The 26967-nt window shown below is 38.0% G+C and overlaps 2 protein-coding genes and 1 long non-coding RNA gene across 3 annotated transcripts in view; 1 reads left to right on the top strand and 2 right to left on the bottom strand.

Annotated features, from left to right (window-relative positions):
• pde11a (phosphodiesterase 11a) overlaps positions 1-18996 on the top strand; it is a 35788-nt gene extending 16792 nt beyond the window's left edge. Inside the window, exons 8-20 of the mRNA XM_077580205.1 lie at positions 1715-1782; positions 1876-1968; positions 2091-2141; positions 4874-5020; positions 6646-6753; positions 8469-8578; positions 10100-10190; positions 11156-11256; positions 11427-11504; positions 11579-11642; positions 11718-11792; positions 12283-12366; positions 16522-18996. Coding sequence (XP_077436331.1) covers positions 1715-1782; positions 1876-1968; positions 2091-2141; positions 4874-5020; positions 6646-6753; positions 8469-8578; positions 10100-10190; positions 11156-11256; positions 11427-11504; positions 11579-11642; positions 11718-11792; positions 12283-12366; positions 16522-16728 — 1277 coding nt within the window. The 3' untranslated portion in view covers positions 16729-18996. The remainder of the gene's footprint in view (positions 1-1714; positions 1783-1875; positions 1969-2090; positions 2142-4873; positions 5021-6645; positions 6754-8468; positions 8579-10099; positions 10191-11155; positions 11257-11426; positions 11505-11578; positions 11643-11717; positions 11793-12282; positions 12367-16521) is intronic.
• On the bottom strand, positions 8224-12474 carry LOC144060543 (uncharacterized). The gene is made up of 2 exons (XR_013295940.1): positions 11561-12474; positions 8224-8647 (listed from the first exon to the last, which is right to left on the bottom strand). It is a non-coding gene; the product is annotated as an uncharacterized LOC144060543 (long non-coding RNA).
• Positions 18997-19490: 494 nt separating the features above from the next.
• agps (alkylglycerone phosphate synthase) overlaps positions 19491-26967 on the bottom strand; it is a 28504-nt gene continuing 21027 nt past the window's right edge. Inside the window, exon 20 of the mRNA XM_077580589.1 lies at positions 19491-22003. Coding sequence (XP_077436715.1) covers positions 21882-22003 — 122 coding nt within the window. The 3' untranslated portion in view covers positions 19491-21881. The remainder of the gene's footprint in view (positions 22004-26967) is intronic.

Here is a 26967-nt window from a genome sequence, read left to right as displayed (position 1 = left end):
GGATAGTGATAAACACATTTTAACCAAACTTGCCATCGCACAATTTTGCTTCATTTATGTATTTATCTAATTTAATAAGTCCAGTAGTTCACTATATAATTTCATACAGGGAGATAGCGGCATACTGTCATGTACGTTGTGTTACGTGTTGTTTTTGTGAAGTTATGTCGAATATTTATGAATGAAGAAAGCTCTTTAGTTTTATACTCAAGTAAACTGTGTTTTACCATTCATGGTATGTGTTTGGTCTGAACAACGAAGTTGGTCGGTGAAGTCGGGGTACCTTTTTTCCCGACTTCGTAAGTGGGATTTCCGAGTTCAAGTTCCCGTTCCCGTACACAGTTCCTGGTTTGAAGTCGGAAAAATCAGACTTCCCACATTCCTCAAATGCAGCAGACAGGGATGATTTTTTTTTATATATGTAAATGTGGAAAACAAGTGAACAAACAGTAAGGAAGGAAGAAAGAAAGAAGGGAGGGATTGAGGAAGGAAGGAAGAAAGGAAGGTAGAAAGGAAGGAAGGAAAGAAGGAAGAAGGGAGAGATTGAGGAAGGGAGGGGAAAAAAGGAAAGAAGAAAGAAACGAGAGATTGAGGAAGGAAGGTAGAAAGGAAGGAAGGAAAGAAGGAAGAAGGGAGAGATTGAGGAAGGGAGGGAAAAAAGGAAAGAAGGAAGAAGGGAGAGATTGAGGAAGGGAGGGAAAAAAGGAAAGAAGAAAGAAAGGAGAGATTGAGGAAGGAAGGAAGGTAGAAAGGAAGGAAGGAAAGAAGGAACAAGGGAGAGATTGAGGAAGGGAGGGAAAAAAGGAAGGAAGAAAGAAAGAAAGAAGGGAGAGATTGAGGAAGGGAGGGAGGGATTGAGGAAGGAAGGTAGAAAGGAAGGAAGGAAAGAAGGAAGAAGGGAGAGATTGAGGAAGGAAGGGAAAATAGGAAAGAAGAAAGAAAGGAGAGATTGAGGAAGGAAGGAAGGAAGGAAGGTAGAAAGGAAGGAAGGAAAGAAGGAACAAGGGAGAGATTGAGGAAGGGAGGGAAAAAAGGAAGGAAGAAAGAAAGAAAGAAAGAAGGGAGAGATTGAGGAAGGGAGGGAGGGATTGAGGAAGGAAGGAAAGAAGAAAGAAGGGAGAGATTGAGGAAGGGATTAAGGGGTTGAGGGAGGGAAGGAAGGAAGGAAGGAAGGAGGGAGGGAGGGATGTAGGGAGGGAGGAAGGGAGGAAGGAAGGAAGGAAGGAAGGAAGGAAGGAGGGAGGGAGGTAGATAAGGAAAGAAGGAAAGAAGATCCTCTTGTACCTGTCTTGCTATGCACTTCAATGAAATCATAGCTTTGACATGTTTGACTGACACGTTATCCTGTCATGCGTGTAATTACTCGTTAGCCTTCGTTCTCAGACACCATAACAATATATATCAATGGAATATTCATGACCAGCGTGTTTTCGACTTTAATTAGACACCGAGACAAGTCAGTCGGATACTCCAAAGCCTTCTGTCCCACTGTGTTTATTGTTGACACTATTAATTGAATATTCATTTTGCACTTGTCCCGTCGACCGCCGCGTCATCTTGCAGTAAACAAATTCACAACAGATGCTTACGCAAGAAGAGTTTTTGCAGGAAAAATATGCTGTGACGGTTTCTTGAATTTATTTGACCTTTTCATCATTTTCAGTATCATCCCCAGTAATAACGAATTGAGTTCTCCTCGGGCTTGTTCCAACAGGTGTTGCTCAAGTGTTGAACCGCCTCGACGGGAAACCGTTTGATGACGCAGACCAGCGTCTCTTTGAGGTAACGCGCAAACCCGCGTTAATCTCATTTTATATAGTCGCTAATGGGCATTGTTTTGATATTTTGTGCTTTTTTTTTTCTTCCCCCTATTAGGCTTTTGTGATCTTTTGTGGCCTGGGCATCAACAACACCATCATGTACGACCAGGTGAAGAAGTCGTGGGCCAAGCAATCCGTGGCTCTGGATGTAAGAATGCGACCTCCATACTTTATTTAAAGTTATTCGTACCCTCTCCCTCAGCCGCTCAATACATACTTTAATGAATTGGAAAAATAGCATTTTGTGTCACCGGTGTCATTATTTTTCAGGTACTCTCTTACCACGCAACTTGCTCCAAGACTGAAGTTGACAAATTCAAGGTAAATGTGGTTTACGACATCCTCTGCAAGATCATTGCAGTAACAAACCGATTACAATCGTTTGGCCATCAACCTAAAATTTAAAAAAATATATAAAAATAAAAAGCTAAGGTGAGGTGGCATTTTTACATTTTCCTACAAAGGTACACTGAAGATAAAGGACCCGAGTAGAGGTGCATGTTTTTGCATGCTGTATTTATCTTCACCTGCATGTTTCGGTGTGTTTGTCTGCTGCTCAGTCAGATGATGAAAAAGACACCGGGACCGTGAACCTTGGTGGAGGCAGTGCGTGTAGGCCAATGGGAAGCCCATTAAATTTTTTCAGCAAGATGGCAGTGCCGCATACGAGAACTCATTAGACTCTCCTGAGCATTGTGCAATATGAGATTTTTTTTTGCCCTCATTATAGTTTACATGATCCTTAAAACAGGCATCATTCTTTATCCAGTTTGGGAAATATTTGGTGCGCATTTGGCAGGTATTTTTATGGCCTAGTTTATATTCATTTTCTTACTCTTTTGGTAAAGAAATGTTCATTTTTGCATCAGCCTACTGGCAGACACAAATAGTTACCGGTATATGGACTCATTGCAAAAGTAAAAGATCTTTACATGTATTTCTTTTTTGGTGTTGCTATTACTTTTCAAACAGCGAATTAATTAATTAAACTTAACATTGGATAAAAAACAAAAACTCAGCACACGCAGACACAAAGTAAAAAAAACAACACAGTGATACCTCTTGAAATTCGTTTTTTTTTAATTAATTCCATGTCCACACTTGTGACTCAAAAAAAAACATCTAAAATCATCTTTCCCCATGGAAATGCCATTGATTAAAAAAAAAATGACAACAAAAAAAACAGTTTTTTAAAAAGACAATATCTTTAATATTCATCCAACTATTTTCGTGACAAGGTTCGCGGGGGTGCTGGAGCCCATCCCAGCTGGCTTCGGGCAGTAGGCGGGGTACACCCTGAACTGGTTGCCAGCCAATCGCAGTCTATAATATTGTATTTTATTAAAAAAATATATCAAAATAACTTGATTAACTCATTCACTGCCATTGACAGCTATAGACGTCAAAAATTCATTTGAACTATTTCTATTATTTTTCCATTTTTGTTAACACGAGTATGAAAACTTAGAAATTATTATTTTTTGTACATTTAGAAGAGATATAAAATTTGTGATTAATTGTGAGTTAACTATTGAAGTCATGCGATTAATTACGATTACAAATTTTGATCACCTGATGCCCCTAATTTTTATATAATCTTTTCTTTAAAAAAAAAAAATATATATATTTTATCGTAATTAATCGCATGACTTTACTAGTTAACTCACGATCACAAATTTTATATCTGTTCTAATACAATAAAAAAAATCTATGTTTTCATACTCTTAACAAAAGTGGAAAAAAATGTTAAACTAATAGAAATAGTTCAAATGAATTGTTGACGTCAATAGCCGTCAATGGCAGTGAATGAGTTAATTACGATAAAAAAAATTGCATCATAATTCAATAATTGCAGTTCCTTCTGATGTGTGCGCGACTCAAGTTAAAGCAAAATCATCCGAACGATGACTTGCATCTGGAAAAACTCATAAGTAGGATCACTCATTTCTCACAGCAACACTGTACTCTAAATTTAGACAGCGTATGTCAACACTACCCTTCAATTGAATGCCAATCTGATAGCTGCTTAAAGCTAAGATTTTTCTGATGCCTATTTGTTGTTTACGTATGTCAACTTAACAACTCTTTAAATGACAATGCAATGATTTTTTATTATTATTTCTCATTAGATGCTAATCTCTCATTAATTACATAGACGAGAGAAGGATTTATTGACTTCCTTATCACTTCCTGTATTAGCACACAGACTATGTACAGTACATATATAACACAGATTTCTACAATGACAATAAACTAGTTGTAATATTTAAAACGGGTAATAACAGTCCGTTGCCAATTGTTATATTTATTCTTCATAAAACTGAAAATACATTTTTAATTGGTTTGACATTTCTGAAATATAAATGACCTATTTTCCCGTACTTCCAAGTGAAAGATTTTCCCATGTGACTATTACAGCAAAATAGCAACCGATCTTAAAATAAATAAGTATACCCCCCTCGTGCGCCTGTGTGATCTCTTCAGCAATGTGCATCATCACCCCCACCCCCAGCCGCAGCCTCCACCGCAAGCCCCCCCCCCCCCCCTTCTTTCATAACTGCTCTACTTATGGATCTTTATTGAGCACGCTTATCTGCGAGAGCCAGTGGCGTCAGTAAATAAACCTGGCTGACATTTGCAAAAACCTGAAGCTGCAAATTAAGAGAGAGGTCAAGATACACCTTAGTGCCAAACATCGGGGGTGGGGGATGAAGGGGATACGCACACATATATGCACTCCAACCATGATAAATGTGTGCAGGACAACTTTGATTTACTAAAATGATGTGCTGGTTAAGCAGAATTGCTGTAAATGACTGTAAATAGTGAGCAGAGCTAAGGAAGCTCTTATTAGACCACACTTCACTATGAATATGCTTAACTGTGATCGTTTATGTGAAATGCTTGACTAATGATGTCGCATTTTGCATGTAATCAGCTGTAAACAACGCAATCTGGTTTTAGGGCTCCCTCATTAATGTGAGCCCTCAACGCATCCTGTGACCTCGGCAGTCTCCTAAACTCATTTCCTCCGTGCCTCTTCCACGCCGCAGGCCGGCAACATCCCCCTGGTGTGCGAGCTGGGAATTGACAAGCTCTCGTTTGACGATTTCTCCCTGGACGTTGACGCCATGATAACGGCCGCGCTGAGGATGTTCATGGAGCTGGGAATGGTTCCCAAGTTTAAGATTGACTATGAGGTGAGGACGCACGTAATCGTCTTCAACACTTTTCATGACGATGGGACAGCGAGGCCTTTTCTGCTGGACTCAACAATATTCGAAGCACTGACCTACATTGAAAACATACATAATATGAAATTGTTTTAATTTAGTCCCAGCAGTCTATTTTGTTCAGTTCATAATGTTCCTCTTGGCTGCACTGCTTCCAGTTTGATGTTGGATTTTTATTTATTTATTCATTTATTTGTCCAATTAGATTTTAGCCTCTGTGTTCTGCCATGTCAAATCCATTCATCAGTATTTCTCCTTGATCTAACGTACTGTAAACTTTATTAGCAACGGGAGCGTTTCTTTAACCAAGCAGATTTCAAATTTGTCAGCTGGCCCACTGAACCATTTTTTGTTCCCCGACTGGTCGGTCAGAGCGAGCCAAGTTCAACTAGCGAAACACATCCGTGGCAGTTATTAAACAGCGTTATTTTGTTAGTATTTTTAACTCATTCACTGCCATTGACGGCTATAGACGTCAAAAAATAATTTGAACTATTTCTATTAGTTTAAAATTTGTTCTACTTTTGTTAGCAAGAGTATGAATTATTTTTTTTTTATTGTACATTTAGAACAAATATAAAATTTGTGATTAATTGTGAGTTAACTAGTGAAGTCATGCGATTAATTACAATAAAAAAAAAATTGCGCCTGACGACCCGAATTTTTAATAATCTTTAAGTCGCGTCAGGCGATTACAATTTTTAATAAATTAATAAATAAATTGAATAAATAATGCTGTTTAATAACTGCCAAAGATGTGTTTCGCAATAGTTAACTCACGATTAATGACACATTTTATATCTGTTCTAATAGTACAATAAAAAAAATCTAGGTTTTCATACTCTTGTTAACAAAAGTGAGATTTTTTTTTAAACTGATAGAAATAGTTCAAATGAATTTTTGACGTCTATAGCCGTCAATGGCAGTGAATGAGTTAAACGTAAATATTAGTGCTGTCAAGCGATTACATTTTATAAAACTAATTAATCACGATTAATCGCAATTGATCACATTTGTCTACTTCTGCTTCTAGTTTTTTCTTGTAACTTATTGACACTTATCTGAGTAAAATCTTGGAATGAATGTAAAATCATCAAATAGAAAGTAGAATCAACGCTTTCTTTGATCTTTGAATAGAATACTTCTGTTAAATATAATAAGTTTAATAAAGCTGTTACGATCAAAATGGCCATCTTTTTTTCTCATAGGATTCTCTCATAACGTCTAGTAAGTAAAACGGAAAGTAAAACTTTCTAAAGTCTGTATTTGTCCATCTTCGCGCCACTGGCTACGTTTGGTTACAGGCCATAACAGGAAGTAAATAAAACTGAGATATTTTTTTTAATGCTCTAAAGAATTCAAATTAATCACCAGAGTTCTAATTTTGACAGCTTTTTTATGGTACCGATCTCTTCTATAAGCATGACCTCATAGTGGTGGTCTTAAGAGGTGGATTAAGTCAGGTAAGCCCCCGTTAAAGGCCCAGGTAAATGCGGGGCGCACCACTACCCAAATCCTCACTTATCTTCCCCTGCAATGTTCTGTGATCCCCCCCCCACCCCGAACCCGCCGCGCTTCGTACCTCCCTCCAGACATTGTGCCGGTGGCTGCTGACTGTGAGGAAAAACTACCGGATGGTTCTGTACCACAACTGGAGACACGCCTTCAATGTGTGCCAGTGCATGTTTGCCATGCTCACGGTAAGGAGAAGACGCTCGTCATTTAAAGTTAAATCGAGCATAACCGCTAAATTGTTGGAATAGGAACAAATGGGAACGCGCACGAGGACAGTATTTTTTTTACATTATTCTATTTTTAGCTCATATGCTAGAAAAGTTGCATTGAGATGACGATATTGTGTACAGTATAATTTCAAAGCAAATCGGGTATGGACATCATGTTTTCATAACATGTATTGATTATTATTATTATTATTTTTTAAAGGTTTAATTTTCCAATAATTACAGTCATTGACATTTTGTACAAAATTCTCCTGGGAACAAGTGAGTAAATGGAAACCTGCTGATGTTGGGCGTTGATAGAAGAAAAATGTAATTAGTTTATTATTGATCAACATCGGAGCTCTGCTTGTGAATTGAGACATGAATAGTAATAGGCCATGAATATTTTATATATACTGGAATTTATAATGTAGCAGAGTAAAATATGTGTATTTAACATTCAAATTTGTGTAATTTCACAGTAGTTTTTTTTTGTATTTGTATTTTTGAATGTTGCAGTTGGACATCTTTATGGATATTGGTAGATGCAGTCTATGAACGAACCTCAGTGATCTTCCTGCTACCTACTTTTTCTATCTATAGTTAACCCATTCACTGCCATTGACGGTTATAGACGTCAAATATTCATTTTAACTATTTCTAGTGGTTTAACATTTTTTTCCATTTTTGTTAATAATAGTATGAAAACCTAGAATGTTTTTATTGTACATTTAGAACAGATATAAAATTTGTGATTAATCGTGAGTTAACTCGTGAAGTCATGCGATTAATTACAATTGACAATTTTAATCGCCTGACGCGATTTAAAAAAGAAAAGATCATTAAAAATTAGGGGCGTCAGGCGATTAAAAATTTCAATTGTAATTAATCACATGATTTCAATAATTAACTCACAATTAATCACAATTTTTTTATCTGTTCTAAATGTACAAAAAAACATATTTTTTTAGGTTTTCATACTCTTATTAACAAAAGTGGAAAAAGTGGAAAATTAATAGAAACAGTGAATGAGTTAATAGCATGAATATGAAGTTCAATGAATTCAATTCATTATGATTAAAACAATTTAATCCCCTGACGCTCCTAATTTTTAATAATCTTATCTTTTCTTTAATCGCGTCAGGAGAATCAAAACATTAATTGTAATAAATCGCATGACTTCAATAATTAACTCACGATTAATCATACATTTTATATCTGTTCTAAATGTACAATAATAAAAAATCTAGGTTTTCATACTCTTGTTAACAAAAGTGGAAAAAATGTTAAACTAATAGAAATAGTTCAAATGAATTTTTGACGTCAATGGCAGTGAATGAGTTAACGTTCTTTCATTTTTTTCTTGTATTCCTTTGACCTTCCACTTTTAATTACCCATTAATTGTACTAATTAAATCTGGCTAGTATGAAAGGTGTGCAACGAGCACAAAAAGTGTAGTTCATTTAATTAAAAAATTTCAATGAGCAACAAAAAGTGCTGATTTAACTTGAAAATGACAGCTTCTAAATCTGTCTTGCAATAAGAATCGCTATTGGGTCTTTACCACGGTGTTCCAATGATCCATTTTTTAGTTGGTTTTCCTACTCAATGTCCTTCTCACAGCTCGCACAAATACGAGCGTAAGAATCGCTGAGTGTGCTTGTTTGGGTTTGTTTTCGCCTCATCCAATCAGACGGCCGGCTTCCAGGAGACTCTGACAGAAGTGGAGATCTTAGCGCTCATCGTGGGTTGCGTGTGTCACGACTTGGATCACCGGGGCACCAACAACGCCTTCCAGGCAAAGTAAGTGTCTTTCAGACTTGCTGTGATGAACGCGCATCCTCCTACGCGCAGTTTCGAGTGTTTCGCCACCTGCGGCAGTCAGCAGATCAGCAAAAAAGAGTCAAGTGGCAAGTTGTGTAAGTCTTACGTAAGTGTCGAGGACATTTCAATGAGCAGGTGACATATGTGCTAAATTGCTTTAGGTTTCTATATTGTGAGTGTAGACCAGGGGTCTGCAACCTGTGGCTCTGGAGCCACATGGGGCTCTTTAGTCCCTGCCCTGTGGCTCCCTGTGGAGCTCCCAAAAAAAATGTAAATATTCAATTAATTTTTTTAAATAAAATGTTATTGATATGAATTAATGATTTTTTTTATGAATCCGTAATTAAATATTCAGAAAATGTCAGAGTCCGAATTTGTAAGTTGCCAGAAAAAGAGATGAAAAAGTTTTAAAATTACCTAAAAAATTTTAAATAGTAACCATAAAATGTCCAAAAAAGAAGTAAAAAAGCAGTAAATGACCATGAAATGTCTATGAATTTGCCAAAAATGTCAGAGAATTGAATTAAAAAAAAAAAGACTATAAAATGCCCAAAAACATAAGAAGAAATTCTGAAAAATGACCATAAAATGAACACAAAATAGCAACAACAAAAAGGTCAGAAAAGTTAAAAATAAATAAATAAATAAGACAGAAAAGAAAATATTTAAAAAGTAACTATAAATGTTAAAAATTACCATTAAATGTCCACAAAATTGGCAAAAATGTCAGAGAATTGAATTTTAAAAAAGCCGAAAGAATCATTCAAAAAGTAACTATAAAATGTCCAAAAACATAAGAAGAAATTCTGAAAATTACTATCAAATGCACACAAAATAGCATCAACAACAAAAATGTCAGAAAAGTTCTTAAAAAAAATAAATTAAAAAAAGACAGAAAAGAAAATATTAAAAAAGTAACTATAAATGTCCAAAAACATAAGAAGAAATTCTGAAAATTACCATAAAATGTACACAAAATAACAACAAAAATGTCAGTAGAGTTTAATATTAAAAAAAAAGACAGAAAAGAAAATATTAAAAAAGTAACTATAAATGTCCAAAAACAAAAGGAGAAATCCTGAAAAATGACCATTAAATGTCCACAAAATTGCCAAAAATGTTTTGAAAATTAAATAAAAATTAAGATATGACAACAGGTAGAATAAAAATGGATGCTGCACATTTTCATCTCTAATTTGCTCTTGGGCTTTATACTAACACTAACGCACTGTTTCGTTCATCACAATTTTCAAATGTTTGACGGCTCCAGATCGATTTTTGGTTATTTTGTTCTGGCCTAAAATGGCTCGTTTGACAGGAACGGTTGCTGACCCCTGCTGTCGGCAGACTGAAACCTAATGACTTGTCCTCTGTTACTACTTTACTTAATTTTTCAACTTCTTGCATTTGTTATAGTTTTGCCGCCATTTTAGACACTGCAAAAGTAATGTTGGGATTTGATGATATTTTATTGTGTGTGTGTGCGCGCGTATGTGCCAGGACAGGCTCGGCTCTCGCTCTGCTTTACGGGACCTCGGCTACTCTTGAGCACCACCACTTCAACCACGCTGTCATGATCCTGCAAAGCGAGGTGAAATGTCCCTCTGTTTCTTTGTTGTTGTTTTGAATGTGGTGCAATGCAGCGCTCCGGATCTTCTCAAGTCGATGATTGCACAATGCTGCATACAAGTGTATTTACTGGTGTGTGTGTTTTGTTTTTTTAACCCTCTCTTAAAACATCCTTTTCTTGGCTGCACTAGGTTTGTTTGATCGGGGCAGTGCAAATTTAGCCTCCCCTGTTGTCCCAACACAGTTTTTTAGATTCAAAGGGGCGGAGCTACGTGGTGGCCAATGGTGGCCATATTCCAAAACCAGGTGCAACCAACTCCATATTTTGTTCCATTCACACTTCATGTGGCCTAAACATGGCACAATTCTGTAAGATGAAGTGTAATGTTTAACATAATGTAACCAAATAAGCAATGATAATAATAATAATGATCATCGTGATGAGCAAGCAGCATTGAAATGCCCAAGCAAAGTATATGGTTGCATCTGTCGTTTATTTTTCCAGCCTACTTATTTACAAATATGAAAGGATTTCATGTCCTTTGAGCCTGAAGGCAAACATGTGGCTTCTGTAATAACATGTGAAGCGAGTAAACAAATAGCTCAAGCTGCCCTTAAATCAAAGCAATTACCCGAGTGATAGATTTAACGCTAATTGGCTGAGAGAGAGACACTTTAGCAAGTGACTTGCTTTTTTTGTGAAGTTGTAATTAAAGATGTTTTGAGGGAGCAGCAGAAGCTTATAGTCGGTCGCCTTCATTATCACGACAACGCTGACGAATGTTTTCTTTGAATATCCTAATGGTTTCTCTTGATAATGTTGTTGAACCAGAGCTGTCTTATTAGCATATAAATGAACAGTGTGGCTATTTCAAAGGCTCAGGTTTCTATCTGCCAGCTTAACTGTATATAAAAAAACAAACATATATATATATATATATTTCTTTTCTCGTGTATGATTTATAAATTGCGTCTGTGCCTTCCCAGGGTCACAACATCTTCTCCAACCTCTCGTCCAGCGAGTACAGCATCCTCATGCAGCTGCTCAAGCAGTCAATTCTGGCCACCGATCTCACTCTTTACTTTGAGTATGTTTCCACATCAACAGATTTTAAATAATAAAACTGGTGGTTGTAGAGGAGAGACCATTCCTTCTATTCCGCTGACCGAGTTTTCAACCTGTCCTGACTTAGTTTGGTTGACAACGCCCCCTGGTGTATCTTGTGTGTATTACACCTGCAACTTCTCCCCACTTCAGGAACAGAAGCACTTTCTTTGAACTGGTGAACAAAGGGGAGTATAACTGGAACGTGAAGGCCCACAGAGACATGTGCAGGTGAAATTGCATGAAAAGAAAAAAAAAAGTCTAATAATAATAATAATAACACATACCGTCCTTTTTTCTCTGAGATCCATGATGATGACGGCGTGTGATCTCGGCGCCGTCACCAAACCTTGGGAAATATCCCGCAAGGTGAGCAATTCAGGCTCGCCTGTTTGATCCGTGGGTCAGAATGTGTTTCTATCCATCATTGTATCCTTGCTCCAGGTGGCGGAGTTAGTGACCAGCGAGTTCTTCGAGCAGGGCGACAGGGAGCGATCCGAGTTGAAGCTCACGCCTTCGGTGAGTGGATAAGAACATCTCCGTGATGCAATATCTCACAAAAAGTTACTACACCACTCAATATTTTACATAAATAGTCTCCCCCAAATTTTTTGCATGGCATTTTCCCTTTGGGGTGTGCTCACTTTTGTTTCAAGCGGTTTCGACGTTCCACTTCCAACAGCAGCTTGTCATGCATGTGCAATTAAGCACAATGACTAATCAAGCCCGGCCATATTGCCTGCGCTTTAATACGGCGCCACCCCCTGCCGAGCTCTTTATGGTAAACTTGTACAGTTGAATGCGTGGGTGATGGAAATAAAATATTCACTTCTGCAGCTATCTCTGAAGCGCAGCCGCTGTGAAGCCTCTTATTAAAACGCTGCAGAAGGAAGAGGTGGGAGAGAAAATGAGAAATGATTTGTTGCCGTAAAGCAACATGGACCGTCGCTTTTTAGTCCACGCGGCGGTACTGGAACTAATCGACTCACTCCTCTGTTTTGTGTTTCAGGCCATCTTTGACCGAAACAGAAAAGACGAGCTGCCAGGTCTTCAATTGGAGTGGATTGATGGAATTTGTGCGCCGCTTTATGAGGTAATCTTCTCGTAGCAATTGGAGGAATGGCAAATTATGACTGGACCCTTACACACAGGGAACAATTACATGTCACGGGGTGGTGGGGGGGAATTAGCATAGCATCTGTTTAGGACAGTCTGGGGGTCTGCAACCTGCGGCTCTGGAGCCACATATGTCTCTTCTGTCGCTTCCTGTGGATCTCTAAAAAAATATAAAAAATTAATACATAAATAAATAGTAGACATTAGTATAATTATTATATTTAGATAAATTATTGTTTACATATTTGGTTAAAAATGTAGGAATTTAGATAAAATATTGTTTAAAATGAATGAATGATTTAGATTTTTTTAAATGAACAATTGAATATTCAAAAAATGTGAGAGTCCAAATGTAGTTGGGAAAGTTTAAAAAATAAATAAAAAATGTCTAAAAAAAAGTGACCATAAAATATCCAAAAGGGGAAAGGAAAAGCAGAAAATTACCATTTAATGTACACAAAATTGCCACAAAAAAGTCAGGGAATGTATTTAAAAAAACAAAAACATAAAAAAGCAGAAAAGAAAATGTTCAATAACAAAAGAAGGCCGAAAATGACCATAAAATGTCTTTGGAGTTGCCACAAGAGTAAACAATTAAATTTAAAAAAAATAAAAATAAAAATTGAAAAAAGGCAAAACGAAAATGTTCAAAAAGTAACCATAAAATGTCCAGAAACAAAAGAAGGCAGAAAATGACCATAAAATGTCTTTGGAGTGTCCCAAAAAGTAAAAAAAAAAAAATTAATAATAATAATAATAATTAAAAATAAATAATTAAAAAAAAAAGGCAAAAAGAAAATCTTCAAAAAGTTTTAAAAGAAAATGTCCAAAAAGAAAAGAAGAAATCTCAAATATTACCATAAAATGTCCACAAAACTGCCAAAGATGTCGGAAAAATGATAGCAAAAAAGGCAGAAACAAAGGTTTTAACTCATTCACTGCCATTGACGGCTATAAACATCAAAAATTCATTTGAACTATTTGTATTTAACATTGTTTTCCACGTTTGTTTACAAGAGTATGAAAACCTAGATTTTTTTGTATTGTTTATTTAGAACAGATATAACATTTGTGATTAATCGCGAGTTAACTAATGAAGTCATGCGATTAATTACAATTAAATCTTTAATCGCCTGACGCCCCAAATTTTTTATATTTTCTTCTCTTTTTTTTATTCATTCACTGCCGTTGACGGCTATAAACGTCAAAAATTCATTTGAACTATTTCTATTAGTTTAAAAAAAAAAATCCACTTTTGTTTACAACAGTATGAAAACCTAGATTTTTTTTGTATTGTTTATTTAGAACAGATATAACATTTGTGATTAATCGCGAGTTAACTAGTGAAGTCATGTGATTAATTACAATTAAAAAAATAAAAAATCGCCTCTCGCTCCTAATTTTTTATCATCTTTTTTTGATGAATATATGGCAGTGAATAAATTAAACGATGTTCAACTTGTGTGCTGGATTGTCTTACTAGTGAGAACAAAGACCGTACTAGTAACATGGTCCACAAACCAGATATCGAGGATATCGTATAAATCTTCAAACGGCGCCATTGGAGCACGATACTTGCCGGCTGAAGTCGTCCTACTAATGAGAGCTAGGAACGTACTAGCACATTGAATTCACGCTCATGCGTCTTTCCATATCATTGTTCCTGTCATTTACTGTTCTGTACTGTACCGTTGCGAGTGGGGGCTGCCGTCTCTTTGAGCGGCCTGTGAGAAAATGCGCGTTAGCCAATGACGTCAATGAGCCAGGCGGCCGCCCCCCCCTCCCGCTGCGTGGGCGACCGAGGGCGAAAGCGAGAGTGAGGCAAGACGAGGCGCGCGCCAAGACATCACGGCTGGACAACACCAATCATGCCCGTCGTCCCATATTCTCAATTAGGGCGCACAATCCAGCGCGTTGTGTTCAAAGCATCAAAAAGTAGACGTGCAGTAGCGTTACCTGCGCGGGGGATGCAGATATGGAGCTCACTATCACGCCAATTAGACTCGGGTCGGGGGGTGGGGGGGAGAACAGAGGCAAATGTGAGGCGGCGGGGAGGCAGTGGTCGCAAGGTCTCTTTTCTTCCATCTTGTATATCTCGTTCTCATGGTGCTGTCTTGATGCTCCATGGAATATTAATCCGCCCTTTATGTAACCGTCCTGCTCTTCTCTCTCACACTTCCTATGAGGAATAGTGACACAAACACTCCATGGTGGGTATGAACGAGGGAGAATCGTGTGTGTTTGGGAACCGGGGCCTTTAAATGAATAGCGCACGCAACAAAGCTCATTTGGGGAAAAAAAAAATAAGGAGTTAAAACACAGCATTTTACTAACCAACAGGCACATCATAAATAAACGTGGATAAACATAGAAGTGGGAAAAAAAGGAAACAATGATTAAAATCCCACATTTTCAAGATTTAAAAAGAGTTCCTTTGTTGACTTTGTGTCAGCTAAAATATTAAGGTACTGTTGACAAAGTGTTATCGAGCTAAAAAAACAAACAAAAAAAACCCCATCAAATTTAACTCATTCACTGCCATTGACGGCTATAGACGTCAAACATTCATTTGAACTATTTCTATTAGTTTCGATTTTTTTCCCACTTTTGTTAACAAGAGTATGAAAACCTAGAACATTTTTTTTGTACGTTTAGAACAGATGCAAAAATGTGTGTTTACTCTTGAGTTAACTAGTGAAGTCATGTGATTAATTACAATTTAAAAAAATTTTTTAATCACCTGATGCTTCTAATTAAAAAAAGAAAAATTATTAAAAAATTAGGGGCGTCAGACAATATAGTTTTTTTTAATTGTAATTAATCGCATGACTTCAATAGTTAACTCACGATTAATCATAAATCTTATATCTGTTCTAAATGTAATTTTTTCCCCTAGGTTTTCATACTCTTGTTAACAAAAGTGGGAAAAAAAGCTAAACTAATAGCAATAGTTCAAATGAATTTTTGACGTCTATAGCCGTCAATGGCAGTTAATGAGTTAATTTTAAAAATGTGTCGTCTCAGCACGCTACCTTCAAGCTTATAAAGTCCAAATAGGTTGTGTGAAGCAGAGCTCTGATTAATTAATGTCGGAGTCAGAGGTCCCTGAATGTTTGGAGTTACATTATACATGTTAAGTTCTACCATTAACTACTGTGTTAACATTTGACTGCCTTTTATGAATTTATGTGAAGTCAAAAAAGGCTGTAAAAAAAAAGAAAGAAGAAAACTAACAAAAATAAACAAGTTGAAAATTACAGGATGTTCAGTGAGAATGTCTTTCATTTTTAATTAAAACTTTATCCTCAATCATTTGACTGCCTTTATGAATTTATGTTAAGTCCAGAAAGGATTTTAAAAAAAAATTTAAACTAATAAAAACAAGTAGACATTTACTGAATGTTCGGTAAAAAAGTATTATATTTTTTTTAATTAAAACTTTATCCTTAATAATTGCTGTTAAAAATGCAATTTCAATAAAGTTTTGACAGTTGTCATTTTTTTGTTAAGTGCGCTTGTCGTCATTTGCTGAAAGGCCCAGTGACTACTAAAGTAACTTGTAATCTAACTTAATTACTTTAAATCAAGTCATCAGTAAAGTAGCAACAAAAATGACAAAAACATTTTTGTCTAATGTATCAAATTCACCAGAGATTCTGATTATGAAATGACTGTTATAGACCATTTTTGGTCGTTGAAACTGGCTGGAACAGCTTTTTTCTCTGATCAACCAATCAGAGGACGGGATTTTTTTTCTTCCTTATTGAGCTCAGCAGATTTGAAATCAGTCCCACTGCTAATATACTCCAGTTTAAATGACATCAACCAACACTCCTGATTCTGAAGACCCTGTGCAGATTAGAGCGACATGGACAGATGCTGAAATCTGATTGGACAAAAAAAAAAACTCCTTTTACCCACAATCCTAACGAGGAGAAGCTGTAGACTGTGCATGTACATTATGAGTGTGATGAATGTCTAGGAAGAAGTTGGCGCAGTTCAATACTATGCTGTTTCTATGGCAACCTGGAGTAGGGGGCTCAGCTGCCTCAAACGACAGAGAAAGGACAGGGAGAGTTGGTTTTGTGAGTTTTTGTTTGGTTGTTGTCCTACTTTTCTCTTCTCTCTTTAGACTCTAGTCAAGTTAAATCCAAAACTCAAGCCCATGCTGGACATGATCCAAGCCAACAGGTCCAAATGGGAGGAGCTTAACAACAAGCGACAACACGAGCACAGCGTCTCCGCCCCGGCGAGCCCCTCGGAGCCCGTCGGCTGCACGGCGCCCAAGACGGGCTGCAGCGGGAGCGCCGACCGCGCGGCCTCGACATCGCTGGGTTAGCAAGACTTTAATTTGACGTCTCACTTCTTCTTATAGCCTGCGACTTGTGCAGGGAATGCGAGGGTCCTCGGACCTTTTTGCTCCTCTGAGAAGAGCGGAAAAGCTCTCGGAGGTTTGTGAAGGTTGTCAGGGTGGCCGCAGATGAACGGCGTCAGCGTGGCTGATTTCTGTCGTGTGGCCGTTGCGCAACATGGCGCGGCGCGGATATCGGAGAAGTGGCGCCTTTGTGACGGATGTTTTTTTTGTAAATGTGTACATACGTAGGCTCCCGAGGAGCGTGTTGCGTTCAAGTGCTGTCACAGAACTTTGGATTTTGGTGTGGCCGTAGGACGGCGAAGCGTCGCCGGAGCGGCCGTGCTTGCTCGACTTCTTTCCCCTCCTGTGCCTTGTTTGAAAGATTCCCCATGAAAAATGCATGGCTTCCTTTTACATCCACACTGGAAATGGCACCTGTGATGTATTTTTTTCTTTTTTATAAATAATTTTGCCATTAACCACCACAAGTCTATTTTCCATAAACAACCATATATAGCATGCAACACTTGTAACACCTTAAAATACTGCGAAATGGCGGCAAATCAATAGGAAAGTAGTAATTGGCAGTGCCAAAAACAAAAATTGTGAATCCTAGATAGCAGTTCTATTCCAACCCAATAGTGGTAAAGCTCAACAGCTTATACCAACAGTTGGGTTATGAAGTCAGAGCATTTTTTTTTTATGTTGTGGGCGGGGCTGGTCTTACCCTGCAAATGGTTTAAAAATGTAATCCAGTGATGAAACCAAACTTTGACCCAAATTGTTTAAAAGGGATGCTTGACTCCTTTAGCCATTTTCAGCAGTAAAATAAATATTTTGTGTTTAATTTGTGTTTGTGTTTAAAAAATAACATCACAGGTGCTCAGGAAACAGGTAACGACCAATCACGGCACACCCGTGTCCCAATCACCCGTGATGTCATCTTCAGCCGACAGCAGGTGGAAAAATGTGTTTTTTAAAGGTATTAATTGTACATTAAAAATCAGGACGTTATTACATTAATTATTGACAATTATTGACAATTCCAAACATGCAGGTTAGCCTGTGACTAGCATGAAAACCATCACATTTTGAAATCAAACTAATCATCACAAATCCAATGACAACGATCCAAAGTCCAATGCGTTTCAATGAGCGGAGTTGAGACCGCCATTTTGACTTGTGACGTCACCTCTTACTGCTGAAACTGGCTAAATGAGTCAAGTATACCTTTAAATGTACATATGCCATTCATCCGATTCATTTAAAATACGTGTACATATATTTGGAAACATTTCCACTTAGTTAATATTTGTATTTAATTTTTTAGTCCTAGACGTGGTGACCTGCCGCCAGTAGTGGGGCGGCGCACTAGCGTCCTCTATTGAGCACTGGTTGTATCACACTAGAATGTTTCATATCGACAAAGACTAAATGATCTTGTCAATTAATCATGACATTTATGATTTATGATGATGGTGTATAAAGGCAAAATCTTTGGGTGAAAAAAACTGTCCAAATACTTCTGGACCTAACTGTAAAGTCTAGACCCAATCTTCCCCCATAAACTTATGGAAATATTCACACAGACACACAATGTGCCTTGATGAAGTTGCTATGTATTCCTGCTCAAGTAAGCCATTTAATCTCGCGGAATGATTCTTAAAGTTGAATTTATTTCTCAGACATTTGGCCTTTTTTCCTCCTCACTTCACGTCCACGGATGACTCTGACTGTATGGACTGACTCACCTTTAGTAGTAGTACTCAAGTGCCCATAAGGTCACAAGCAAATATTTACTCTTTAGTAGTAGTTTACTTTTTTTTCTCTTTTTTTTTTTTTGCCTTATGAATTGTGTTGTACTTTGTTGTCATTTTATAAACGTGACCTTGTGCACATTGCCAGGCATGGTTCCTAATCTGTTTTTCATTGAACAACATTTAAGTTGCATGTCTTGAATGACTTGTGTGTTGCATTCAAAGACAACTCTGAGGATGTAGCAACCGCGGGAGACTTAACGAATACCTCGGATTTCCACACAAATGCATGTCTTCTATTGTACTGCATGAGTTGTGCGTTCTATTTTTCTATCAGTCTCCCTGCCGTAAACCTGTCTTTTTGGACGTAACGTGTTTCTTCTCTTTGTGTTTTTTTGGACTTAGTTAAATGAAAGAAAATGCCCGGGCATGATGACGCTGATGTGCAATGTTTCTGACTTTCTTTACTCAACTTTGAATAAACATGATGCTGCTATTTCTGGATTTGTCTTCGTTGATGTGAGACTCCGAGCAGCTTCTCAGCGACGTGCTGCCCTCTTGTGGTCAAAAGTGTACCTGCACCCTAAAAGTCTCAATGAAATGTGGTAATGAATGAAAAGCACACACGCACAAAAAGACATCAAAAAATGTAAACGGACGCTCCATACATTCATACAAAAGCATCAAGTGGGAGCGACGGGGCTTAAAAGCAGCAGTAGGCGCACCTGACATGTGACGAGCCCAAGGTTGCGCGTTGCTGCTGTTGATGGCTGCGGCTGGCTGTGACGTCAGTAGGCAGCGTGTGGGCGGCTGCGTGGGCGGAAAATTATTCCCAAATGACGATGTGCTGTGCAGGGAAGAAAAACCTGTCAGGAAGAGGTTGGATCACCCTCAGCATAGCCTGCTGTCAGGCTTCCACTGTGAACCCTATTCATAATAATTCCCAAATACAAAATATATATAATTTGTAATAAATACAAATCCTCTGGATGGCTGTTTTAGTTGAATTTATTGCACAAAGGGCGGTGACAAAACACACTGAATGTTATTGTATTATCAGAATAGCAAAAAGGGAGTCCATATAATATTCAAAAGCACACATTTGCGAACAAAACAGAAAAAAAAAACATTTAATTGAGGTCATGTTAAGCAGCAGTTTTGAAATCAATCCAATTTGCTAGGGAAATTACACGCACACACAAAAAGTCATCAGTCAGGACAGTCATGTTCATAGTCAACTTTCCACCCACTGGACACAACATTAGGTACACTTGCACACTTGAAACACATCCAAATATAATAATAGTGACAGGATTTACAGAATATTATGGCGCTAGCAGTTTAATCGCAATTTTTCCGGTGAAATACACCAACTCGGGATGCGCAAATATGTTAATGAGCATTATCGTTGTAAAAGAGACACCCCTTGAATTGGATGCGTAGCTAATGATTTGGCAAACATTTCGATCAGAAAATGTTTTTTTAAAGCTGCTTCCAAAAAAGTACAAATCGTCACTGTCGATTTGAAGAAACACAAAGCAATTCACTGGAAACTCTTACAAACTACGGAAAAATTGGTTGGATTCAAAACTAGTTTGGAGTCTTTGGTGAGCCAAACATGTCAGCGTTATTGACGCATTGGCTGCCATTGACGGCTATAGACGTCAAAGATCCATTTTGACTGTACTGGCAGGAAATGAGTTTAGAATTAAAAAAAAAAAACTTGTTAGTCAGTAAAACATTTTGGGAGTACAAAAACACAAAGTAATCCATAATTGTGAAAAGTTGAAAAACACACACAAAAATACACATTTATGGCAACAGGTCATCAGTGCGACATTTTCACACAGTCATTGTTGCTTCACAAAGGGAAGGACTTCGGTAATAGATCAACAGGAAGGATACAAGTACATTATTTGGAGTGAGAGGCAGACAAAAGCTTTCCAAAAGGCACAAGAGCTTCAGTAACGTACAAACAAGATGAGCACGTCAACGGAAAGCCACTAGAACGCCCCCCCCCCCCCACAAACATTTGGTCCATATACACCTCAAGTTCTCTGTGTACTAGTAAGTTAGTCTTCACTAAGTTTACATTACTAGTGAGTCAAAACTGTGCACCAGTTGATAACTGTGCTACTAGTGGCATATAACTCAGACAGAGAAAAAAAACAAAAACAATCGAATGCCTCACTAGTGGCTTTAATAATGCATAATGTCAACTAGTGCAGTTTTGCCTCACTAGTAACACAAACGAAAAACGTTACTTGTGAGTCGGCCATTATACTAGTATGCACTAGTCATTTGCCCAGTGCACGCTAGTACACGAACCTTAACTCATTCATTGCCATTGACGGCTATAGGCGTAAAAAAATCATTTGAACTATTTCTATTAGTTTATTTCCCCCCCCCCACACACTTTTGTTAACAAGAGTATGAAAACCTAGAAAAAAAAAATTCTAGATTTAGAACAGATATAAAATTTGTTTTGATTAATTATGATTAAAAAATTGAATCGCCTGACGCCCCTAGTCTTTAATGTTTTCTAAAAAAAAATAAAAAATTCATTTTAATATATATATTTTTTTATTTTTCATAATCTTCTTTTTTTTTAAAGAAAATATACCCAAAAAATTAGGGGCATCAGGTGATTAATTTTTTTTTATCATAATTAATCGCATGTCTTCACTAGTTAACTCACGATTAATCACAAATGTTATATCTGTTCTAATAAAACAAAAAATTCTAGGTTTTTCATACTCTTGTTAACAAAAGTGGGAAAAAAAAAATTTAACTAATAGAAATAATTCAAATGAATTTTTGACGTCTCTAGCTGTCAATGGCAGTGAATGAATTAAGATGGATTCGTAGGATATACATCTTGAGGTTGTACTAGTTGGCTAAAAGTGGCACTGGTAGTGGAAAAGCTACTAGTGCACCCTCATCATTATACTAGTGCGTTGAATTGTCATACTAGTGATGACAAAGTACATGGACTTCGATATGAAGTATCTCAACTACATTCCAACGTCAGAAAATGGTGTACTAGTAGGCCAAATGTGGCACTAGTAGCGGAAAACAAGTTGAATTGTGTTACTGGTGAGAACGAAGAGCGTACTAGCACACTGTCTATCAAGGATATGGACTAAATGCTCAACTGACTTTCCCCAGAAGTGAGTTGGAGCGAGCAGACTTGATGTGTCGTATCCGAGACGTGCGTCACTGCCTGTTATGGCTCATTTGATGAGCGGACACACATGATGGCACCACATGAAGGACGAAGAAGAACAACGAGAGTCCCTTTCACATTCGAGAATCTCTTTGCATGATTTTTTTGGAGGGGCCGCGTGAACGGTGCGCGCGCGCGTGTCTGAGTGGGCGGGGCTAGAGGAGGTTCCTGTTTCCGAAGACGTTGGCGGGGTCCACGTAGTCCTTGACCGACTGCAGCATGCCCAGGCCCACGCTGGAGATGCTCTCCCTCATCCACTCTTTGCGAACTTTGCCAACTGTGGACATACAAACACGACACAGATGAATGCGTGCTGATGATGTTTGCATAAAAAAAGAAAGAAGTCAGGACTAGATTTGTTTAGCAGTTTTCATTATAGTGTCTTTATATTTTAATTTTTTTAAACTTTTTTTTTTTTCAATTCGTTTTTAGAGCATTTTTTTAATGCTTCATTGCAGTTTAATTTTTCTTAGTTTTAGTGTTAGTTTTTTTCATATATATATATATATATATATATATATATATATATATATATATATATATATATATATGTTTATTTTTCTCTCCAAGTTTGGAAAATGTGTTTTGATTGCTTATTGGGGGTTTTCTAAGAATTTTTGGGGGTTAATTATTATTATTTTTTTTTATATATACAGTTTATTAATTTCGTTTTTAGAAAAACGAAAAATTAGATATGACTGTGGCTCTCCTTTCCCACTTGTGTGGGCATTCATGTGCCATGAAAATTGGTGACAGACAGGTCGATATGGTCCACACACCCAAAAAAAAAAAAACTCTTCCAAAGTTTTCCCATTGTGGAGACAGAATTGAAATGAATGGCTGCATGAGGATGAAGAAGAGTGAAAAGGGGGGGAGGGTGATGTTTAGAATGAGGGGGGGGGGCAAGGAAATGGGGGAGGGGGGTGTATGGGCACGGCTGATTGCTCGGCAGGCTGCTGTGAGCCAATCAATCTTGTGAGAGTGAGTGAATAAACAGAGGGTGATAAATGCTTTTATTCAGCCAGGAGAAATGTTTTGCATGGCGTGATTTATAGAGCTCAGCAGACTATCAAACTCATTAGGACACAAGTGTGTGTGTGTGTGTGTGTGTGTGTTCCCATAGGAGGAAGAGGAGGGGCTGGGGGGCGGGGGCGGGGGCTCCACCCGGCCACCCTCACTCGCTCGCTCCTCTCCCGCCGCCAGATGACATCCTGCAGCTCACAAACGTCATCCAACCTTCACTCACTCGTTCTTTCCATCCATCCGTCCGTCCAGTCAGGTTTACTCTTGCTCGGCTTGGACCCAAAATGGAGGGTGTGCACATTGAGCCCCCCTCCCTCCCCTCCCACCCCTGAAGATGCACGCAAGGATCTTGTGCAGTTTTTAAGTTCTTGCTATCTCGCATACACTTTTGACATTTTGACTTGAAAACTTGATAATGAATCTGCAACTTTTTCAAATGCACTTTTATTCATGATGTGTTTTGATGTAAAAACACTTTGTCATTTTATTTGCTTGAGTGTCTATTTGAAAACAAACTTTACACGGTTATTTGTTTTTTTTTTAAAAATTTTAAACTTCATCTTTTTTTTTCTTTACTTCTCTACTTTTTTTTTTTTTTTAACTTACCCAATTCCAATTTAATACAGGACTGTTTTTTTTTTTTTGTCATACAAGAATAAAGTGTAATTGCACATCCACTACAGTAGGCGGCAGTGGCGCTCACTGTCAGAGTGTGCGTAGGGTGTACAAACAATGTGAAAGTTATTTGGCAGATTTCTATTTTGCTTTCTTTCAAGTTATTAAGGATATAACGTTATCCACATGTGAGACAAATTTGTTTTTTAAAAATTTATTTAAACTTCATCTTTTTTTTCTTTACTTCTCTACTTTTGTCTTTTTCCCCAACTTTGTTTTTTTAACTTACCCAATTCCAATTTAATACAGGACTGTTTTTTTTTTTTTTTGTCATACAAGAATAAAGTGTAATTGCACATCCACTACAGTAGGCGGCAGTGGCGCTCTCACTGTCAGAGTGTGCGTAGGGCGTATAAACAATGTGAAAGTTATTTGGCAGATTTCTATTTTGCTTTCTTTCACGTTATTAAGGATATAACGTTATCCACTTGTGAGACAAATTTATACTAATTTTATATAAAAAAAATCATAAAAATGTTACAATTTATAGTTACAGTGGAGAGTTGAGGAACATGAAATATTTTATTCTTCCTTGTGGGCGTAACAGCATTTCAAAGTCTTTATAGAGCTGATATGTAGTATCTCAATTATTTTCTGTCATATGAGAGTTTTATTCACACTGAAGATTAGATTCATTTTTTCCCTTCTTTTTGTTAAGCCCCCCCCCCCCCCCCCTTCCGTATCTCAGCATATCATTTATTTTTTAATTTGAACCTTTTGTTGGTCGTTTGGGAAAGGATCAGCCTGAGAACAGGTGCTCCTTACTGTGTAAATACTTGAAAGCAGCAGAGTAATCACAGGAGATTAGACCCCACCCCCACCCGCACCCGCACCCGCACCCGCACCCCCACCCCATGTACATAAGACGAGCCCTGACATATTTGTTATTACAGTCCAGCCAAGGAACCCAGATGGGAATCGGGCTGTGAGGGCCTCCTGACACAAGAGGGCAGACAAGGGGGGTCACTGGGGGGGGGGCTCTGATAGCACATGCACCTCCAGATGGTGACACAGGGACCAATCAGCTGCTGCCCCATAACTACAAAAAAAAAAATGGTGCTCTCCAAGAGTCCCCCCCCCCCCCCCACCTCCCTCCCTCCGGTTCCACCTCCATGCCTCCTCCTGGGAAGGAGAGAAAACAGAAGGTGGCGGGACTGCATCATTGCCTCCATCAGCGTGATAATTTACACATCTATCTTGTCGCGCTCGCTCTCTCTCGCTCGCCGTCGCCATCAATCTCTGGCGGGCGGCCACGCCGCCGACGCCAGCGAGAGGCGCGCCTGCCCTCTGCCGCCACGTAGAGCTCGACTGAATCGTCTCCATCTGCACGGCGGTGAAGGTGAGGACGGAGGGCTCCTCGCCGAAAAATGGAGGTCGAGGGAGTGTACGTCGCCCCCCCCCCCCCCATCCCCACAAGTATTGATAGATGGAGCGGTGCGCAGGTGATGGATGCTCAGAGGCTCCACGCCGCTGCTGCACCGGTGACCCACTTGAAGCGGTGCTTTTCCAAGCAGCCATCCATTTTCTATCAGGATTCTCCCTGTTCGGGGTCACGGGGGTCTGGAGACCAGCCCACGTGAGTTTAGAGCAAGAGGCGGGGGGTGCACCCTGGATTGATCGCCTGTCAATCACAGGGATGACACACCACTTTTACACCAAGCAAAATTAGCACCAGTTCTTTTTTTGTTTTTTGGTATTGCTCGATGGACTAAATCAGGGGTGTCAAAATCATATTAGGTCAGAGGCCACATGGAGGAAAATATATTACCGAGTGGGCCCGATCGGTAAAATAATGGTATGTAACTTAAAAACAATTGCCATCAATTATACGCAGATTTTCACTATTTGTGGGTCAGCCTTAAATTATGGAGCTCAACTGTAATCGTATTGTAACCCCCCCCCCCCCCCCCCCAAATAAATAAATAAATAAATAATAAGAACACAAATGCAAATGGTACGCGGCAACACTTTGCCTGTATGAGTTCTGGACGTGTTAAATCTACCTGCTTTGCATATATATTGTTCCCAGAATGCATTGTGTGGCGCAGTTAATAAAGTTATAAGGACATTAATCCTTGTCATATGAATTTGTGCTACCAGTTACTGAATTTAACATGTTTGTGTAGGTCTATGATTTTTTAATTATTTTTTTTTTTAAACAAATCGTAACTTTAGGTTGTGTGGAGAATAATGACATCCAGGATGATTCCGTGTACAAGTTGCATTGCTCACCTGAGGACTGCTTGTGAAATTACAAATTTATGTTTTGATTGAGGCCGGCTGATTAATCGGTCCGACATTACTTTTTTTTTTTTTTTACTTTTCAAAATCGCCTCGCGGGCCGGATTAAACACCATTGCGGGCCTCATCCGGCCCGCGGGCCATATGTTTGACACCACTTTCCTAAATGGTGAACGCATCTGCCTCACAATTCGGACGTTGCAAAAAACACTCTTGAACACTGTTTTCATCCATCCATTTTGTTAAGTATCAACTTAAGTTCTAGTGTTAATCAAAGCGAGGCAGCGCTTTTATTCCTAAAAAGTACATCATTTATTATTTTAAACCACTGTAACATTACAGTTTTAACTTTTTTTTTTTTAGGCCAGTGCTGATTCTGATATTTGACAGAACAAAATTCCGATAATCCACTAGTCAGCCAATTAGTAACTTTATAACTGAACTAAATTAACTTTAAAACTAAATTTATATATAACTAACGAAATAACTTATTTTTTGGTCCCTTAATGCATACAACAATAAAGATACGAATTACAGGCAGATCAATTGACTGTTTTCAAATACTTTGTCCTTTAGTATTTGTTTAACTTTACAACAGAGAGAAAAAAAGTTTTATTTATCTATTTAGTTGGAATGTCATATGTTTGTCTTACATTGTAATGTGGTTTAAAAAAAATAAGACAATTGGGGGGGGGGGGTGAATGTTGTCTTATGGCATTGTGTGTTAATGTCTTTAAAAAATATATAAAAAATGAAAAAAGAGAGTGATGATGACATGTTGACTCGGGAAGACTGCCGAATGAATAATTACTGAGCTCTCAGAAGAAAAAAAAAAGAAAAGGCGAAAATAAATAAATACGGCCTACTTTTGTTGGAGGTGGGGGGTTTGAATGTCATTATTTTTTGTTTTATACAGTGATGTCTTAATGTATTAGGGGGGGGTGGGGGAGAGCAAAAAAAAAGTTTTTTTTTTTTTATTAATTAAAAATAATGACTGGCCTTTCTTTTCTTTTTTAAGGAATGTTTGAATGTCATCATATTTGCCGTATGTTGTTATGGGTTAATATGCTAAAAAATACAAATGAAAAGGGCGGGGAGGAAAAAAAAGGAATATTTCTATTTCTGCTTATTTTAAAAGACCTACTATCGGCCCATTAATAGAAAAAGCTGCACTTAAAAAAAAATCTTCATTAAAATGTATGTATGTACTACAACACTATGAATGATCTGTCTTTGACAACAAAATGCCAGATCGGGCACTTATAAATAAAAGGTATAACTGTACAAATAAAATACTACCTG

This window comes from Vanacampus margaritifer, chromosome 11 (assembly GCF_051991255.1).
Source record: "Vanacampus margaritifer isolate UIUO_Vmar chromosome 11, RoL_Vmar_1.0, whole genome shotgun sequence".
Classification (NCBI taxonomy): Eukaryota; Metazoa; Chordata; class Actinopteri; order Syngnathiformes; family Syngnathidae; genus Vanacampus; species Vanacampus margaritifer.
Note: the sequence above shows the minus strand (reverse complement) of the source record. Positions and strands in the feature narration are given on the sequence as shown.